The sequence below is a fragment of the Odocoileus virginianus genome, chromosome 20, assembly GCF_023699985.2.
Source record: "Odocoileus virginianus isolate 20LAN1187 ecotype Illinois chromosome 20, Ovbor_1.2, whole genome shotgun sequence".
In the NCBI taxonomy this organism is placed as follows: domain Eukaryota; kingdom Metazoa; phylum Chordata; class Mammalia; order Artiodactyla; family Cervidae; genus Odocoileus; species Odocoileus virginianus.
Window position 1 is genome coordinate 10,001,981 of NC_069693.1, and position 18,588 is coordinate 10,020,568.

General features: G+C 52.7%; 2 protein-coding genes across 3 annotated transcripts; one reads left to right on the top strand and one right to left on the bottom strand.

Annotated features, from left to right (window-relative positions):
• The first annotated feature begins 74 nt into the window (after positions 1-74).
• Positions 75-7,834, top strand: IRGQ (immunity related GTPase Q). 2 transcript variants are annotated; one of them, XM_020871079.2, is made up of 3 exons: positions 75-173; positions 632-1,163; positions 2,564-7,834. In XM_020871079.2, exons 1-3 carry the CDS (start codon positions 164-166, stop codon positions 3,900-3,902), a joined length of 1,881 nt encoding a protein of 626 aa, XP_020726738.2. In that variant the 5' UTR covers positions 75-163; the 3' UTR covers positions 3,903-7,834. The 2 variants fall into 2 exon arrangements, with proteins under 2 accessions (XP_020726738.2, XP_070306852.1); XM_070450751.1 differs by having other exon boundaries at positions 97-321.
• Positions 7,835-11,186: 3,352 nt separating this feature from the next.
• On the bottom strand, positions 11,187-15,194 carry LOC139030034 (phospholipase A2 inhibitor and Ly6/PLAUR domain-containing protein-like). Its single transcript, XM_070451906.1, has 4 exons — positions 15,096-15,194; positions 13,673-13,789; positions 11,613-11,756; positions 11,187-11,419 (listed from the first exon to the last, which is right to left on the bottom strand). The coding sequence occupies exons 1-4, from the start codon at positions 15,163-15,165 to the stop codon at positions 11,280-11,282; spliced, it is 471 nt and encodes a 156-aa protein (XP_070308007.1). The 5' UTR covers positions 15,166-15,194; the 3' UTR covers positions 11,187-11,279.
• Between the last annotated feature and the right edge of the window lie 3,394 nt (positions 15,195-18,588).

An 18,588-nucleotide genomic window follows, 5' to 3' on the forward strand; every position in this document is an offset into this window, starting at 1 on the left:
GCGTGTTAGGCGCTCCCGGCGCGCACGCGTTTTGGCTTCCTCATTGTTCTACGCCCTGCGACCGCTGAGAGCGAGGGAGGGCCCATCGGTCGTTCTGCGCAGGCGCCGCACGGGGCCGTCTCCCTGAGGTCACGCTCTCAATACACACCCCCTACTAAAGGGAATGACGTCAGGTTAGAACCCCTGGAAAGCGTCTGGACGTCCCCGAATCCCGGCGCTGTAGCTTCTTGGGCCTCAGTCCCCGGACCCCAGAGCGGGGGCTTCTCAGCGGCAGACCGGCTGCTATCGACTGCGCCGTCCCTTGTGCCGGCTGTTTGCTCGGTTGGTGATTTGGAAGGGAGGAGTGAGGGGTTAAAAACATCTGTATCCCAGAGGGGTTGGGAGCTGGAGGCCAATTTCTGAGTTTTTGAGGCGGAAAAGGAAAGCCATCCAGAAGGAGGGCGGACGGCACTCCCGGGTCCCTGGGGAATAGAGGCTGGGCGCCAGATTTCTGGCTGGCTGGGAGTGGTACCCGAGAACGAAAGAAAGGGACAGAATAATCGGCTGAAATGTGAGACCGGAGTAGGGAAGCTAGGAAAGAATAAGATTGGGTGCTCCGTGACCCAGGTCTTCCTCTCTCCTTGCTTCCCAGCTATGCCTCCGCCGCGAGGTGACGTGACCGTCTTATTCCTGGGACCTCCGGGCTCCGGAAAATCTGCGCTGATCGCAGCGCTGTGCGATAAAGATGTGGAGACGGTCGAGATCCCCGACGGCCGGCCGGATTCCGGGCTCCCCAGCCTGCGAGCTGCAGGCCCAGGCCTTTTCCTGGGCGAGCTGAGCTGCCCCCCCGCTGAGCCGGGACCCTGGGCGGCGGAGGCCAACGTGCTGGTACTGGTGCTGCCAAGCCCCGAGGGCAATGAGGAGCCCTTGGCCCCGGCGCTGGGGGAGGCAGCACGGGCCGCCGTGGCCCGAGGGACTCCGCTGCTGGCTGTGCGGAACCTCCGACCCGAGGAGTCGCAGAATGAAGCCCAGGCCCGGGATCAGACCGCGGCCCTGCTGGACAGCGCCGGGTTGGGCGCCGCCGCTCTCTTCGTGCCACGGACCGACTGCCTCAGCACCGACGGCTGCGAGGAGCTGGAGCGCCTGCGAGCGGCGCTGCGGAGCCAGGCCGAGGCGCTGCAGAGGTAAGCGCGGAGCTTCTGGGTGGGTGGAAGAGGCCTGGAGCTTTATTTACTCGATACCTCCACCCTAAGGTGCTCTTTGAAGTCAGCCCGCAGCGAGTTTGGGACCAACCTTAAAGAGATCTCTGCTAAAAGCCCTGCTCCAGATCCTGCCCTTCAGTGCAGGTTGTGAGGTCCCCGAGGCTCCACCTCAAGCTAGCGCTCTGTGCTTTTTTTTCTTTTTGTCATCTAGGCCCCATCCAAGGGTCAGCTAGAAGTCCCAGCCTGCTCCTGCTAGCACTCTGAGGTCAAAAGTCCTGCTTCCCCGCCAGAATTCTAGGAGGGGCCCGGACCTAAAAGCCCAAACGCTGCCCCCAAGCCAAGGTGTGAAGGAGGGCTTGCTGTCTGCTTCCAAACTGGTTATCCCCATAAAATTTGTACCCGAAGACTCCAGTCTTCACTTTCCTCCTCACCATCTGCTTGGTTCTCAAGGGATCTGAGTCTCCAGAGAACCACACCCTTAGTGAGCTTTGTCCTTTAGGGGGCCCTCCCCCATTTCGTTTCTCTGATCCCCTCCCTCTTCTTTCTGTGCCCACCTGCTGGCTATCTCCTGTCTTTTCTCCCCCCACCCTAAGCGGCCTGGCCTCCTTTAGTAGAGGATGAAAGAGGCTCAGGGAGGGGCAGTCGCTCCTCCAAGCCCACCACCCATCTTTTTTCCTTAGCCTCATGCCCTTGCTAAGAACTATTAGATGAGGCTTCTCCCCTCATTGGACTGCTCTAAAAAAAGCGCCCTTGGTGACCTTGCCCTCCTAGAGCATTTTCATTTAATCCCTCAATTCATTCTTTGGCCCTAAGGCTCACTCACTTTGAGTTTTGCCCCGCCCAGCATGGCCTTTTCTTAATCCTGCAGGTCCCTTGGAAGGCCCAGCTCCCAAAAAGTGTAACCTCGGGGCAGGGGCGGGGTGGGGGGAGACTTAGCCGGTTCCCCATTTTCAGCTCTGTTGGAAGCCAGATTTCAATCCAGCCATCGTCCCTCCCTTGCTTTAGGCCCCTACCTTTCCTTCCTGGGCTTCCCTGGTGGCTCAGAAGGTAAAGTGTCTATCTGCAATGAGAGAGACCTGGGTTCGATCCCTGGGTCAGAAGATCCCCTGGAGAAGGAAATGGCAGCCCACTCCAGTACTCTTGCCTGGAAAATTCCATGGACCGAGGAGCCTGGTAGGCTACAGTCCATGGGATCACAAAGAGTCGGACACGACTGAGTGACTTCAACTTTTCCTGCCTAGCCTAGGTGCTGTTGATGTGGCCCCTCCTTTTCTTGCTTCAAACTCCACCTTGTCATTTTAGCCTGGTCTGACCCCCTAGACTAGCTCTCCAGACTCTAGACCCTCTTCTGCCCTTGACCCTATCCCTCCCTGTCCCCGCAGGCTCCTTCCACCAGCTCAGGATGGCTTCGAGGTGTTGGGCGCAGCGGAGTTGGAGGCTGTGCGGGAGGCCTTTGAGACAGGGGGCCTGGAGGCGGCCCTGTCGTGGGTTCGGGCAGGCCTGGAGCGACTGGGCAGCGCGCGCCTGGACCTGGCCGTGGCCGGTAGGGCTGACGTGGGCCTTGTGTTGGACGTGCTCCTCGGGTTAGATCCTGAAGATCTGGGTGCAGTGCCTGCTGCGGCGCCTGCGGGGCCCACGCCCTACCCGGCCCCAGAGCGCCCCAACGTGGTGCTCTGGAGCGTGCCTCTGGGCTCCGCGGACACCACCGTCACCCCATACCCAACCACCCACTACGACGCTCTCATCCTCGTCACCCCTGGGGCTCCCACTGAGAAGGACTGGGCCCAGGTCCGGCCTTTGGTGCTACCGGATACACCGCTGGTCTGCGTGCGAACAGACGGCGAGGGCGAGGACCCGGAGTCTCTGGACGAAGAGGAAAAGGCAGAGAAGTCTGGCGGCGAGAGCTTAGAGAACGCAGGCGGAGAGGGGTTTGAGAATTCCCGCAGTGATGGAAACGAGAAATGCAGCCCCGGATTGCAAAAGGGAGGGAGTGGGGAAGGTTCAGAGGAAGCAGGCACAGAGAGTTTGCAGCCGGTGGGCGTCGGCGCGAAGAAATCCGGCGGCGGGGACTCGGAGTGCGCGGCCGCCCTGAGCCCCGAGGACGAGACTTGGGAGGTGCTGGAAGAGGCGCCACCGCCTGTGTTCCCGCTGCGGCCGGGCGGGCTCCCGGGGTTGTGCGAGTGGCTGCGGCGCGCGCTCCCCGCGGCCCAGGCGGGGGCGCTGCTGCTGGCGCTGCCGCCTGCGTCTCCCCGCGCGGCCCGGACCAAGGCTGCGGCGCTGCGGGCCGGGGCCTGGCGGCCGGCCCTGCTGGCTAGCCTGGCTGCGGCGGCGGCCCCAGTCCCAGGGCTGGGCTGGGCGTGTGACGTGGCGCTCCTGCGAGGTCAGCTAGCGGAGTGGCGGCGGGCGCTGGGGCTCGAACCCGCGGCGCTGGCTCGACGCGAGCGCGCGCTGGGCCTGGCGCCCGGGGAGCTGGCCCAGCGGACAAGCTTCCCAGGCCCGGTGACGCGAGCCGAAGTGGAGGCGAGGCTGGGCTCGTGGGCGGGCGAGGGCACCGCCGGGGGCGCGGCGCTGGGCGCGCTCTCCTTCCTGTGGCCGGCGGGCGGCGCGGCGGCCACCGGGGGCTTGGGCTACCGCGCGGCGCACGGCGTCCTGCTGCAGGCGCTGGACGAGATGTGCACGGACGCGGAGGCAGTGCTGGCGCCACAGGTGCCTGCGCAGTGAGAGCTGGGCTGAGGGCCGGGGCTTCCGGGTGTGCCCAGGGTCCCACCTGCCTGGCTCTGCCAGGCGGAGGACTCAAGACCCGGTGAGAGGGAGAGGGCGCGGGGTCCAGACTCTAGCATGGGATGTCTGGGCCTGAGAGATCACGGGGCAAGGGGTTGGCCAGTCAGAATCCTGAGTGCTTGAAGGGCTCTGACTAGGGGTTGGAGTGGGTGACGTCTCGTCACCAAGATTCCTGGCTCCTGAAGGGAAATAGAGTTCTGGGTTCAGGACTCCTGATTTCTCTGGGGACCATCAGACTACGGAACTCCTCAAGGGAGTTGATGGTTTGGACTTCTGGAAGGGGGCTATCTTGGTCTCTCAAGAGTAGAAACTAGATCTAATAGGTGTCTCGTCCCCCTGTGGAGGAGGAGGTGGACGCCCTGATTGCTGATGAAGGTGGTCTCCTTCACACTGGGGATTCTGACATGGAGGAGGGGGGTCTGTGTTCCCCAGGGAGCTGGAATCCTTGGGCTTCTGAGCTACAAAGGGTATAAGATGTAGGTTTCCGGGGGTGGGGGAAGGACGGTTCTCTGGACTCTCAGAACGCCTGGCTCCCCAGAGGGCTGTGGTCTTTGCTTTCTAATTCATGGGTGGTGGACGGTCTCCATGTAGAGGAGGGAATCGGGTGCTGTGTGAGAGAGTTGGAGACTCTGTGGTCCCTCTTGGGAAGTAGAGGGGTGTAATATTTGCCCCTCCAGAAGCCTGGGGGCGCAGATTTCTTTCCCAGCTGTTGTAGGGGAGGATGGCACCACAAAACGGGAGAGGAAGCAAGAGTGTTCTGGGCATGGTTGGGCTGGGGAATAGCCAGAGACCAGGAATGAGGTTTTCTGACTGTGGAAGGGCAGGTTCTCTCAGAGGGAACTCCCCAGAATCCCTAGTGGATTGGAATCCTGGTGGCTGCCCTCCTCTGAGTTTGACTGGAAGGGGATGTGACTGACCCCATTTTCTAGGTGCTGGGCAATTATGGGGCTCTGTGGGGACTCTGTCCCTTTCTCCCTTAGGGGTTTCTATCTTTCTTGGGTCTTGGTTTCTTCTGTCATTAAACCTGAACCGTTTCGGCCTTGCTATTTTGTATACCCGCCTTTTGGGAAAAGCAGCCGTACTATTGGACTAATCCAAACGCTCTGTGTTGGCTCCCTCAGGTGTCCCCAAGAGAGACACAGAGAAGGCCGCAGTGAGCCAGGGGCCCACAGAACAGCCGGACAGGTGTTCCAGACCATGGGACTGTGCCGCAGGGAGGCAAAGGCAGAAACCACAGTGCCTGGAATGTTCTAGGCTGCCAGCTACCAGTAGAAGAGAAGCGACAGGTCACAGAACTCTTTAATGCCAAGAAGAGAGAATGGCAGGGGGGAGGGGGGGTGCGCAGCTGAGAGGCCATCCAGCAGAATCTCTGTTACGTTAGATGGGGAAAGGGAAACACAGAGGGGGCAGGCTCTAGGCCCAACAGCACACAGCAAGTTTCCTCCCTGCCTGTTTTCCTTTCCTGCCCCGTCTCGTCCTCATCTTCCTTCTGATGCTTGAGTGGGCCACCTGGGGCCATGCCTCAGGACCTTTATAGTTTCCGTTATTTCTGCCCGGAATGCTCTGCTCCCAGATCTACCTGCCAATCAGATCTCAGCACAAATGTCCCCTCAAGAGGGACCTTTCCTGACCATTGTAACCGAAGTAGCTCACATCCCACCCTTATTATTCATCTCCACTGAATTTTTTTTTCTTTTCCTTGCAGCAATTATGATTTTAGAAAATTATTTATTTACCTGTGTATTGGCTGTTATCCCCATGCGGCACTCTGAGCCCCTCGAATAGTGCTTGACATACAGAAGGTGCTTAGTAAATATTTAATTCATTAATCAGTGGCAGAACTAGGGCTGGAATTTAGGTCATCGGCCTCTTGCTCCGAGACAGGGAAAAGGTGGGAGATGGAGGAGAAACAAGCATCTCCTAGGAGAGGAAGCGCCCGTCAGAGGTCAGGGGAAGCCAGCACGGCTTTGCCATGTCACTCTGGGTGACTTGAGCCAGTGCCTTGTGTTCCTACCTGTGAAACGAAAGGGCCGGAGAACAAGCATAAACACTCTTGAGGCCTTATTTCCTTTGACAGCTGAAGACAAGGGTAACCAATCTGAGGGGCAGGTAGCTAAGGGGTGGTACCCCCAGGTCTAACTAAAATTCCCACCACTGGCACCGTTTGTCCCATCAAAGTTGAGATAGCCCAGATAGAGGAAAGCACTTCACACTATACTGAATGGCTCCAGGCATTGTCCTCAAAGCTCTCTCAGCCTTAGGAAAATGTTCCTCATCCGTCTCTAAGATACCCAGCTCAACACTGTCTCCCCACCTCAACTGCAGTTCAAGCCTTTGCATCAAGCCTGCGTGCCATGGGCAGAGACAGGAATGCACAGAGCAGCTAGTCCAGTGGAGACAGAACATCAGCCACATGTTTCATCACTCAGTTATGTCTGACTCTGCAACCCCATGGACTGTGGCCAACCAGGCCCCACTGTTCATGGAATTTTCCAGACAAGAATACTGGAGTGGGTTGCCATTTCCTTCTCCAGGGGAACTTCCCGACCCAGGCATTGAACCTGCGTCTCATGCATTGGCAGGTAGGTTCTTGGCCCCTGAGCCACCTGGGAAGCTCATGAGCCACACAGGTAGCTTAAAATATTCTAGTAGCCACAGTGAAAAACAAAAAGGGAACAGATACAGATGGCATCAATTCTAATGTCTCATGTCAATATATCCAAAATAGTATTTCAACATGTAATCAATATAGGAAAGTACTTTTTTATGCTATATCTTTGAAATCTGGTGTATATTTCTATAGCACATCTCAATTCGGATAATGAATTTTCATCAGAAATACTCGACCTCTAGATTTCATGAAACTCACATTTGGAGAAGTCTCTTCCTATACCCACGCTGTCCCAATGATGAATAGTTTTCCAATAATGGAGATGACAAGCATTTTCTAAATTAATCAGAAGTAAGTTTCAGGTAAACTTTTCCCCAGTTGCACCAGCCAAACATGGTGAGTAGGCACAACATTGAAAAAAACAACAACCACCACCTTAGAATCACCAGGGATTCTGTCTGCACTGCCCTAGGGCCAGACAGCCCTTTGACTGGCCTTTTGCAAGTGAGTCAACAAGTGGAATCTACCTGGAGGCTTGTCCTGAGCATTCCATGTAGACACGTTTGTACCTGGTTCTCTCTTGTGCACAGTAATAGACTTGCAGCCCCTCCTGGGAGCCCTCAAACATTGGTCTCATCCCCGTGCCTTTGCTCAGGGTGCCCTTCTCTCTGACTTGGCCCTGTCGGACATCTCTACACTATGCTTCTCTGCCCTCCTGCCAAGGGGACTGCTGCCTGAGATCGACTCTGAGAAAGCAAGACCCAGTTTTGTTTTCTTGTGTCACTGTCCCTCGTGGAGTGTGCTGATTGTGTTTAAGTAGTTGTATTTTGGCACCCTTGGGTGTCACGACTCTCTTTTGGAGTGGTTGCCTTTTAAATCATGACTTTTAAAGGGATTGAACTTTAGGCTCTGGAAGCAGTAAGCTGCTAGTGAGGCATCTGTCTCTGGGAGCATCCAAACAGAAAAGACGCAAGACTCACTTGTGAAGGGACAACTGGCTGCCTTCAGGGCGAGTCTACATGGTACCTGCAGGCTGGAAGGCCCTTGAAGGCAGAAATTCTAGGAAACCTATGATGAATCTTGGTGTTGCCATCACCAGAAGCAGAGGAAGAACAGAGCCTCATCAACTTAGATGAATCTCCTACTTGTCTGGATAATGATAGGCTGGATAATGAGATGAGGAACCATGAAGCCAGGAGACTCAAGGGTGGGTTGACTTGTGGTGCTTTTTGGAAGAGTGAATAAAAAAGTAGAAATTCCATTGTGTGTGTGTTTGTTTCGGGTTTAAAAGGAGGGGGAAGATGCTTGGGATTCTGACCATCAACTGGAAGCCTAGACTCCTGTGTCTGATGGAGGAGGGGTCCAAGGGTGAGGCCTCCTGGGTTCCTGGAGAGGAGGGATGGTGGGGGTGTGTGCAGGATAGAATTCCCTGGGCTGCAGTCCAGTGACTTTAATAGAATATTGCCACCCTGAAGGAGGTCGGGTGGACTAGTAATTGTTTAACCTTGGGGGCTATGATAGTAAACTTCTTAGCTCTCGAACTAGCATGGCCCATTAATGCCCCCAGTCTGTTCAGCATTCCTGCAGCCATGGCCTTGGAGAGACCCTTCTCATCCCGACTTTAGACCTGGTCTTTGGATCTGCTTGACTACTGGACTAACAGGAAATGTGATGCAAGCAGAAGCTTGACAAGTACTCATGGATTGGGGTGATCTCTCACTGCCCTGGGGACCCCTGCCACCATGACCACATGTGGAAGTCTAGGCTAACCTGCAGGGTGATTAGATACATGTGGCCCAGTCAGCCAGGACACCCCAACCAGTATCAGCCCTCTGAAAGGGAGCTGCCTAGCTGACCAGCAGCTGAACCATCCTCCAGCTGACCCTAGACCAAATTGCCAACCCATGGAATGAGGTAAATACAAGACAGTTATTCTAGAGGCTTCCCTGGTGGTCCAGTGGTTAAGAATCTGCCTTGCAATGCAAAGGATTGAAACTCAATCCCTGGGGGGAGGGGGGTAACGAAGATCCCAGATGCTGCCCATCATCTGAGCCTGGGAGCTGCAACTAGAGTGTCCATGTGCTGCAAAAGGGATCCTGCATGACTTTGTGCTGCCAATGCAGGGGGCCCAGATTAGATCCCTGGTCAGGGAACTAGATCCCACATACCACAACTAAGAGTTCACACGCTGCAGCAATAGGTCTCAAATACCATCACTAAAGATTCTACATGCCAAAACTAAGACCTGGTATAGCCAAACAAATTTTCTTTAAAAAGTAAATAAATTTACATAAATAACCAAATAAATAAATTTTCTTTTAAAAAGAAAAAGAATCTGCCTTGCAATGCAGGGCATTCAAGTTCAGTCCCTAGTAGGGGAACTAAGATCCCACCTGGCGCAGAGCAGCTGAGCCTGTGAGCTGCAGCTACAGAGTCCATGCTCCGCAATGAGATCTGCCAAAAAAAAAAAAAAGATCTTGCAAGAGTCGACAGAGGCCTTGTGAGCTGCAACTAAGACCCAATACAACCAAGTAAATAAAACTATATAAATATGTTTATATAGACAATTATTCTAAGCAACTGAGGTTTGGAGGGCCTTGTTATGTAGCAAAGGATGGATAACTGATACAGGCATGTCCCCTCTCTCCGGGATGTGGTCTCTTTCTCCCTTTCAACAGGACCCAGTGATTAAACTCAAGCTCTGTCACTTTTTAGCTGCATGGTCGCCAATGTGATGTTCCTTCTCTGAACCTCAGATTCTTCTGAAAACAGGGTTGAGAATAATAGTGCCTATCACAAGGAGTGGCTGTGACGATAAAGTGGATCATCTTCATTTCACGACCCTAAGAGATCATGTTGGTTATGAAACTTGTCTGGCAGAGGTGGGGGTGGGGACAAGGGGGCCAGACTGCTCTTCTTCCGCCTTTCCCCCTGGGGTTCACTAGGGCCATGGAAGGGGGAGCATCCTTCCCTACTCTACTGAGGTTGGCTTTAAACCATATGATTTACTTTACTCCATGGAATGTTAGCATCCCCAACCTCCTCAGGGACCTTTGGTGCACTTGGGTTTTGTGCCCCTGTCATCTGCCATGAGAAGGACATTAGCCAGGGAGCCACAGATCCCAGAAGACTGAAACCCCATGGAGGAGAACTAGAATCACCCTCCCAAACTGGAGCGAAACCCACCAGTTCATAACCTGAAACAGAGCCGCCCCAGATACCTACAAACCATAGGAAGCAGAATACTTGTTGTTACAAGTCTCAGTTTGGGGATGGTTTGTTATACAACATTATTACAGCGTTAATTGACTAATGTTCTTGTTCAGTCACTCAGCTGTGTCCGACTCTTTGCATCGTCGTGGACTGCAGCACTCCAGACATCCCTGTCCTTCACCATCTCCAGGAGCTTGCTCAACTCATGTCCATTGAGTCATTGATGCCATCAAACCATCTCATCCACTGTCGCCCCTTTCTCATCATGCCTTCAATCTTTCCCAGCATCAGGGTCTCATCTAGTGAGTCAGGTCTTCACATCAGGTGACCAGTATATTGGAACTTCAGCATCAGTCCTTCCGATGAATATTCAGGGTTGATTACCTCTAGGATTGACTGGTCTGATCTCCTGCAGTCAAGAGACTCTGAGGAGTTTTTTCCAATACCACACTCTAAAAGCATCAGTTCTTTGGCACTCAGCATTCTTTATGGTCCAACTCTCACATCCAGCATGGCTACTGGAAAAACCATAGCTTTGACTTTATAGACCTTTGTCAGTAATACAACATTGTTTTAAACCACTGAGTTTAGGGACTTGTTCGTTACGTTAGCATAATTCAGTGTATCCTGATAGATGCCAAGGTCTAGCACCTGACAGCTAATGCCTGCTCAGTAAGTGGCAACTATTAAGACAGTAGCTATTTGGCCAGACACGTTGTCTCCAGAACCAACACTGTCTTAAAGGTGCTAGTCCATGTGTCAATCACTTATTCGTGTCCGACTCTTTGTGACCCCACTGACCGTAGCCTGCCAGGCTCCTCTGTCCACGGGATTCTCCAGGCAAGAATGCTGGGGTTGCCATGCCCTCCAGGGGATCATCCCGACCCAGGGATCGAACCTGCCTCTCCTGCATTGTTAGGGAGATTCTTTCCCATCTGAGCAACCAGGGGAACCCCTTTTAAGATGGTAGGCACTGCACTAAGTCCTTTTTTAGTTTTCTTTCATTCGACCCTTCAAATAGCTCTGTGAGGTTATAAATATTAATATTCACAGCTTACAAACATGAAACTGAGGCAAAAAGAGGTTAACCAGGAGAGGCAATCATGCACTCTGGAGTCTGACTCTCCCAACTGTTTGACCAAAGGCAAGTTACACCACAATCTGTGCCTCAGTTTGTTCCTCTGTAAAATGGGGACAATACTTTAAACCTCACAGAGTTGTGATTATGAAATGAGCACTCTCATGGAAAACACTTAGCACAGGGACCCAGCAGGAAGTAATCCCTTAACAAAAGGTAGCATCTTCCCTCTCCTCATCCCAAAGAGGGGTTCGACAGGGTTGAGACCCCTGCTTTTTGCAACCCATTTCCCTGAAATGCATCACATCACAAAGACTCAGGCTTGTTCTGTTAATTCATTTAATTTATAGACACGTGGGAAGCTGTAGCTGAGACAGAATGGAGACCAAACACCACATGGGCCTCAGTTCCTCACTCAGCCTTGCCAGAAGCCTGGGGGCTTGAGACAGCTGGTCTTCTTGATGGTCAACAAACGAGAGCCTGAGGGCACCAGGGTCCCAGGCTTGCTGTGGCAGGTGTTCTCCGTACCACAGCCCTGGGCAGCAAATCTGATGCCTGTGGGAGGGGGTTTCAGACTAGAGTCAGGATCTCCAATGCCTCCCCGCTCCCAATCCAGGGGTCATGCCCCAGCCACCTTCCTCCATTTCTCTGGACCACTCTCTCCCTTAGAATCTTGTAGAATGAGGCTCCAGTTCTGGGACCCTCTGGGAACACTGTGCCCTCCTCCCAAAATCCAGGTTCCCCTCACCAGGGTGCATGAGGCCAGTCATGGTGACACAGCGGGTTTCCTCGCCAACGCAGAGTGCTTCCTGAGTCGGGGTGCATGTTTCCTTGAGGAAGGCGAAGCAGGAAGGACATCGAAGGCCATTCTCTGTCAGATTTCTCCTGAACGCTGGGGAGGAGGGTGGAGGGTAAGGTGCATGGGAAATTAATCCCTTTTCCAACCTCACAGCCGACACGGGGACACAGGTCGCTAACCTGCGCTGCATTTTTTTTTTTAATGTTTACTTGACTGCATTGGATCTTAATTGCGGCCTGTGGAATCTAGTTCCCTGATCAGGGATCAAACCCCTGCATAGGGTGCATGGAGTCTTAGTCAGTGGACCATTGGGGAAGTCCCTGGACACTGCAGTTTACAGGAGAAGAAACCAAGGCTCAGCGCAAGGAAGATACTTGGCCTCGGTTACAGCGCAGGTCAGGAGCAGGTGCTCACAGCTGGCTCTGGTGGAGGAGGGGGTGGGCAGGGAGGGACTCCAGCTCTGGGGCTCAGCCGGGGCTCACCGGGCAGCGGGTCCTGGTTGCAGCCATTGGTCTGGCAGCAGTGTGTGGTAGCCCCTACGTTGCTTTCGGGGCCGTCATTGAAGGAGAGGAATCCCGGGTCACAATCGCTGGATGTCGTGCACCCCTTCTTGGAGCTCACTGAAACATTGCCAACTGCAGGATGGAGGCAGGCGGAGGGCTCAGGGGCCCTGGTCTGGACCCTGGCCTCGGGGTGTCTCCCCTACCTTACGGCTTCCCCAATCCACTGTGATCTAGAGCGGTCTCTTCCAGCTCCCAAAAGTCAGACCCCCTTATCTGCCTGGGGCATCATCTGAACGGTTTATTAGGTAGCAACCCTTTCTCTCTCTGCCCCCAGCTGTGTTGGTCTCTCCTGAGTGGTCCCTTCAGCCCCATGTCACTCACCGCCATTCTCTAAAGGTCACACCTGGAGAGGTCTTTTCCAGGCCACCTGTGACTACCCCCAGGCCTGTGTGAAATGGTCTCTTCCAGCCTTCATCCCTCATCCCGACCCCTGGAATTCCTTCCACCAAATTCTAGGATGCAGCCCCCAGCCACCACCCTGTAACACCCATCTCCTTCTTCCAGGGTCACTGCCTAGGCCTCCTACGGATGATCTCTTGCTGCCCTCCTTGGCTACTCTCAGGTCTTGCCTGAAGTGGTCTCTTCCAGCCTCCCTGGCCTTCCCCCTCCCCACCACAGGGTGGTCTCTTCCAACACTGGGGTTTCTGCTCTTCATGCAACCTGCGTGGGTCTGTGGGTCCTCAGGGGTGTCTGATTCTGCAACCTCATGGACTGAGTCCAGGGATTATCTGTCCTTACATCTATCTCTCTCTATCCCAATATTGAGGCTTCCCAGGTAGTGCATTGGTAAAGAAACAGACTGCCAATTCAGGAGACACAAGAAATGCTGGATTGATTCCTGGGTGGGAAAGATCCCTTGAGGAGGAAATGGCAAGTGACTGCAGTATTCCTGCCTGGAAAATCCTATGAACAGAGGAGCCTGGCGGTCTGCAGTACATGGGGTCACAAAGAGTCGGACACGATTGAGCTCACGCTCAACTCAATCAACCCCAATATCTCCCTCTTTCTCCTGTCCGGAAACCTTTGGTCCAGCCTGTATCCCTAGGAGATGCCTGGTGCCCCCAGAGAGTCAACCTGATCACTTTCCTTGCAACTCACTCCAGTCTTGTCTACACCCATCCCTACACCTTTTGCATATTAGATGCCCCCCCATTTCCATCTTCCCCGACCCCCACCATGTCCTTTCCTAATCCCCTCTTGCCTAAGAAAGTCCCTAAATCTGCCCCTCCCCCATCCTCTCTTTAGACTCTCATTTTCAGAAATATTTGGCAACAGTGGTTTCTGTCATTCCACCAGATTCTCTTTCCTCCACCCACCTTGAGATTGTCTTTCCCTCTTTCCTGCCCCCTCATCACTCAAACGTTCCTCCCAGCGCCTGGTGGTACCTGCTACCCTGAAGGCACTCCCCACCTCCCCAGGATCTGATGCTATCCCCTGCCCTCTTACCTCTATGGGTCTCATATATGGCGGCCATACAGGTGTCCTCTTCGGGGGCGCAAGCCTGCATCGTTCCCTGGCAAAAAGGACCAGGGCTTATACACACCCAGCAGTCTAGTGGGTACCCTGCAGAAGACAGCGGGGCTCTAGTCAAAGCTGGTGTGGTCTGTGGGTCACGACTTCCGAGTCCAGAGGGGCATGGGGTGGGGGGTCTGAAGGAAGAGGTACGCATGTCTCCCTAGTTATTAAGGGCGGGACATTGGCTGCTGAACAGGGAATTTTCCAAAGCTCCTGCAGGGACACCAGGGTGCTGCCAGCAAAGCTGCTTCCAGGCATAAACAGCAACCCCACCAGCGAGCAAGTTTACCTAATTACAAGGATGGAGCCTTTGGATACTAGGGTCTTCTGAGAAAGCTTGAGGACAGTGAAGGGCCCTGCTGAAGGTTTCCATGGAGATTTTTTTTTTAATTTTTTATCTTTCTTTTTTCTATTTTTTGGCTATGCTGAATCTTCCTTGCTTGCCGGGGTTTTTCTCTAGCTGCAGTGAGTATGGTCTACTCTCTCGCTATGGTGCTTGGGCTTCTCACTTGTGGCGCCTCCTCCTGTTGCAGAGCACAGGCTCTAGAGCATTGGCTCAGTAGTTGTGGTGCAAAGGCTTAGTTTGCCCAAGGCATGTGGAATTGTCCAGGACCAAGGATCGAACCCTCGTGCCCTGATTTGGCAGGCAGATTCTCAGCCACTGGACCACTGGGGAAGTCCTTCATGGACTTTCGTGAACCTTCAGGTCCAGCTGGTTCTTGGAAGTGCAACCCTCTTACTTCTGGGTACCACACTTAAGTCTGATACATAGTGGGCACTCAGGCAGGGGTACCTGAGGCTGGGATCTGCATCCCAGGCCAAGAAGGAAGATCAAGGACCAAGAGGGTAAGTGCATGGATTCCTTGGTCCTGAGAGAGGAGGCAACCGGGGGACCAGACACAAGGAAACTGGGTCCTGGGGAAGGTGGAGTAGCCTGAACTCCTACACCTGAGGGACGAGGACACTGGGGCCCTGAACTGCTTAGAGTCCTGGGAGAAAGGAAATCTCTCGCCTTCGTCTCATGTTTTTTCATATTAATGAAAAATAATAATCATACTAATCATAGTCTCATCTGATTTTCTAGAATTCAGGTGTCTTATTTGGAGACACTGCCTGGGATACAGGGAACAGAGCCCATCCAAACCCCTCCTTTCTCAGAGATTTAAACCCACACGTTTTTTTAGCTCTTCCTCCCTTGGGGACCCAGGCTTTTTCTCCTTTACCCTCTGACTTCTCCATGAATTCCAATTCCCAGGACACTTCCTCTTTCCCTTCTCTCTCGAGGACCTGGCTGAATGCTGGCTCACAGTCCTTGTTTTGAGGGTCCTAGGAGTCCAGAGCCCTAGTCACTTACCCAGACCCAGGAGGGTGCAGAGCAGCGTGGAGGCCAGCAGGAAGGTCTCAGGTTTCATGGAAGGCTTCATGATGGATGGATGAGTGACCCTGCAGTTCCAAGTCCCCAGCTGTTCTTATAGGGAGCTGAGAAGGGGCAAGTCTGGACCTACCTTAACTTTATCCCCAGGCTAAGAAATGATGTAAGACCTGGGGGTAGGTCTCTGCAGCTCTGCGTGGGGGAGGCAGAATTCGAATCCGAAAAGAACATGGGCACCTTGTAACCAACCCCTCCCCCTGGAGTCTCGGCTTCCAACCCTCTCCTCCATCAGATCCCACCACCCCTGCCCTCACCCCCTTTTTTTCTGACACGAAGCCCAAGATCAGAATCAGGTCATTTTGTTTCCTGTAGGGTAGAGCAGCTGCTAGGACTCAGATACCCTCTCCCTTGTCTCTCTTCCCAAGGAGGTGCCTAGGTGGGTGAGACCCTACCTGGACGCGCCAGCAAGTCCAGGCTTGTTCTGCTGGAGCATGCTTGGTTCTTACTCCCTTTTCTGTGTTTGGTCTGTCTCCAGCTCCGACCCCACCCCAAGATGCACTTCTGGGTTTCTCGGGGACTGAACAGAGAGGGCTTGTCATCGGGCAGGAATGGGCATGTTAGGCGAGAGATGCCCACAGGTCCCATTGGAAAACTGAGGCAAGGTTAGAGGCACTCAAGGCTGGGCATGTGTCTAGTTTGGGCACATATTTTTTGTTTTACTGAGGTCCTTTACACTCTCTCTCTGCCTCAGGCATGATCTTCAGAGATCAGTGAGTTGTTTTTTTTTTTTTTCCTGTGTGTGGGCGTGGGGAGGGTAGCCAGTCATCGGTGGAGGGGATCCTGTTGCGGTAGGCTCCTGGCTTCCTGCAAAAATTCACTCAAGTTTGCTGGCCTCTTGCTTTCCAGGCTTCATTTGGGCCGGTGAGGACAGCGAATTTCTTCTGGGGACCAATCCAGCAGGCCGCTTGGGTTGCTAGGATAGCCTGGTGAAAGTTACCTGGAGGAAGAGGGAAAAGCTTCGTTGCTAGGGAAGTCAGGGCCTCACGCCTCTCTCCGGAGAGACGTAGTAGGCATGCTCAGTGGTCGACGGAGCCGCAGGCGCGCCTGGGTTTGAAATGGTCAAGACTTGCGCGCTTGCGCAGTGAAGCCCGAGTACGGCGTACCTGCTCTCTGCGCCCTAAACAGAGACCTTCTTGCATCTTCTGGGTCAGGCGAAGCCAGACGACTTTGACGGGCCGGAGATCATCCTCCGCCATGTGGTGTCCTGCAGTTGCCAGAACTTGGTGAGAGACTGGCGTGGGGGAGGGTGGAAAAAGTAAAGAAATTCGTGAGAGGGGTCTCTGAGGACCTTGGAGCCTCAAAGGTGTTGAAAAATAATCCGTATCCGGGCTGCCAAGAAAAAAGAGTTTCCCTGGGGGGTCTTAACTGCAATTTGAGAGATACTTCCCTGGTGGCTCAGAGGTTAAAGCATCTGCCTGCAGTGCGGGAGACCTGGGTTCTATCTCGGTCGGGAAGATTCCCCTGGAGAAGGAAATGGCAACCCACTCCAGTATTCTTGCCTGGAGAATCCCATGAACGGAGGAGGCTGGTGGGCACAGTCCAGGGGATTGCAAAGAGTCGGACACGACTGAGTGACTTAACTAACTAACTAACTAATTCGCATAAAACTGAAAGAGAGCTGGCAGAATGAGTCAGGGCTTTTGAGGACCAAGGTCAGCAGGTTGTTAAAGTTGTGTGGTGGCGGTTGTTCAGTCGCTCAGTCGTGTCCGACTCTTTGAGACCCCATGGACTGCAGCACAGTAGGCTTCCCTGTCTTTCGCCATTTCCTGGAGCTTGCTCAAGCTCATGTCCTTTAAGTCAGTGATGTCATTAACCATCTCATCCTCTATCTTCCCCTTCTCCTGCCTTCAATCTTTCCCAGCATCAGTGTCTTTTCTAATGAGTTGGGTCTTCACATCAGGTGGCCAAAGTATTGGAGAGTCAACATCAGTCCTTCCAATGAATATTCAGATTTGATTTCCTTGATTGACTGGTTTGATTTCCTTGCAGTCCAAGGGACTCTGAAGAGTCTTCTCTAACATCACAGTTCAAAACCATCAATTCTTCGGTGTTCAGTTTTCTTTATGGTCCAACTTTCACATCCATACATAACTACTGGGAAAACCATAGCTTTGACTATACAGACCTTCATTGGCAAAGTAATGTCTCTGCTTTTTAATACACTGTGTAGGTTTCTCATATATTTTCTTCCAAGGAGCAAGTGTGTGTTTTTTTTTTTTTTTTTTTTTTTGCAAGTGTGTTTTAATTTCATGACTGCAGTCACCCCAGGAAAATAAAGTCTGTCAGTGTTTCCATTGTTTCCCCATCTATTTGCCATGAAGTGATGAGACCAAATGCCATGATCTTCGTTTTTTGAATGTTAAGTTTAAGCCAGCTTTTTCACTCTCCTCTTTCACTTTCATCGAGAGGCTCTTTAGTTCCTCTTCACTTTCTACCATAAGGGTGATGTCATCTGCATATCTGAGGTTATTGATATTTCTCCCCACAATCTTGATTCTAGCTTGTGCTTCATCCAGACCAGCATTTCGCATGATGTACTCTGCATGTAAGTCAAATAAGCAGGATGACAGTATACAGCCTTGATGTAATCCTTTCCCAATTTGAAACCAGTCCGTTGTTCCATGTCCAGTTCTAACTGTTGCTTCTTGACCTGCATACAGATTTCTCAAGAGGCAGGTCAGGTGGTCTGGTATGCCCATCTCTTTAAGAATTTTCCAGTTTGTTGTGATCCACACAGTCAAAGGCTTTAGCGTAGTCAGTAAAGCAGAAGTAGATGTTTTTCTGGAATTCTCTCGCTTTATGACCCAGCAGATGTTGGCGATTTGATCTCTGGTTCCTCTGCCTTTTCTAAATCCATCTTGAACATCTGAAAGTTCATGGTTCACATTACTGTTGAGGCCTTCTTTGGAGAATTTGGAGCATTACTTTGCTAGGGGGTGAAATGAGTTCAATTGTGTGGTAGCTGAACAGTGTTTGGCATTGCCTTTCTTTGGGACAGAATGAAAACTGACGTTTTCCAGTCCTGTGGCCACTGCTAAGTTTTCCAAATTTTCTGGCATATTGAGTGCAGCCCTTTCACAGCATCATCTTTTAGGATTTGAAATAGGTCAGTTGGAATTCCATCACCTCCACTAATTTCCTTCATACTTAGGACCACTAAGGCCACTAAGGCCCACTTGACTTCACACTCCAGGATGTCTGGCTCTAGGTGACTGACCACACCATCATGGTTATCTGGGTCATTAATAGCTTTTTTTAAAAATATAAATATTTTTATTTTCTTAGCATTTATTTATTTGACTGCACCGTAGCTTACTTTTGGCACAATGGGATCTTTCGTTGAGGCATGAAAACTCTTAGTTGCAGCATGTGGGATCTAGTTCCCTGCCCAGGGATCAAACCCAGGCTCCCTGCA

Coding starts and splice junctions, on each gene's coding strand:
- LOC139030034 (XM_070451906.1), bottom strand. CDS start 15,165: ATGAAGCCTTCCATGAAACCTGAGACCTTCCTGCTGGCCTCCACGCTG. Junction 11,757..13,672: donor CATATATGAGACCCATAGAG/GTAAGAGGGCAG, acceptor CCTCCTCCCCAG/CGTTCAGGAGAAATCTGACA. Junction 11,420..11,612: donor GACTGGCCTCATGCACCCTG/GTGAGGGGAACC, acceptor CCCCTCCCACAG/GCATCAGATTTGCTGCCCAG.
- IRGQ (XM_020871079.2), top strand. Junction 1,164..2,563: donor CAGGCCGAGGCGCTGCAGAG/GTAAGCGCGGAG, acceptor CTGTCCCCGCAG/GCTCCTTCCACCAGCTCAGG.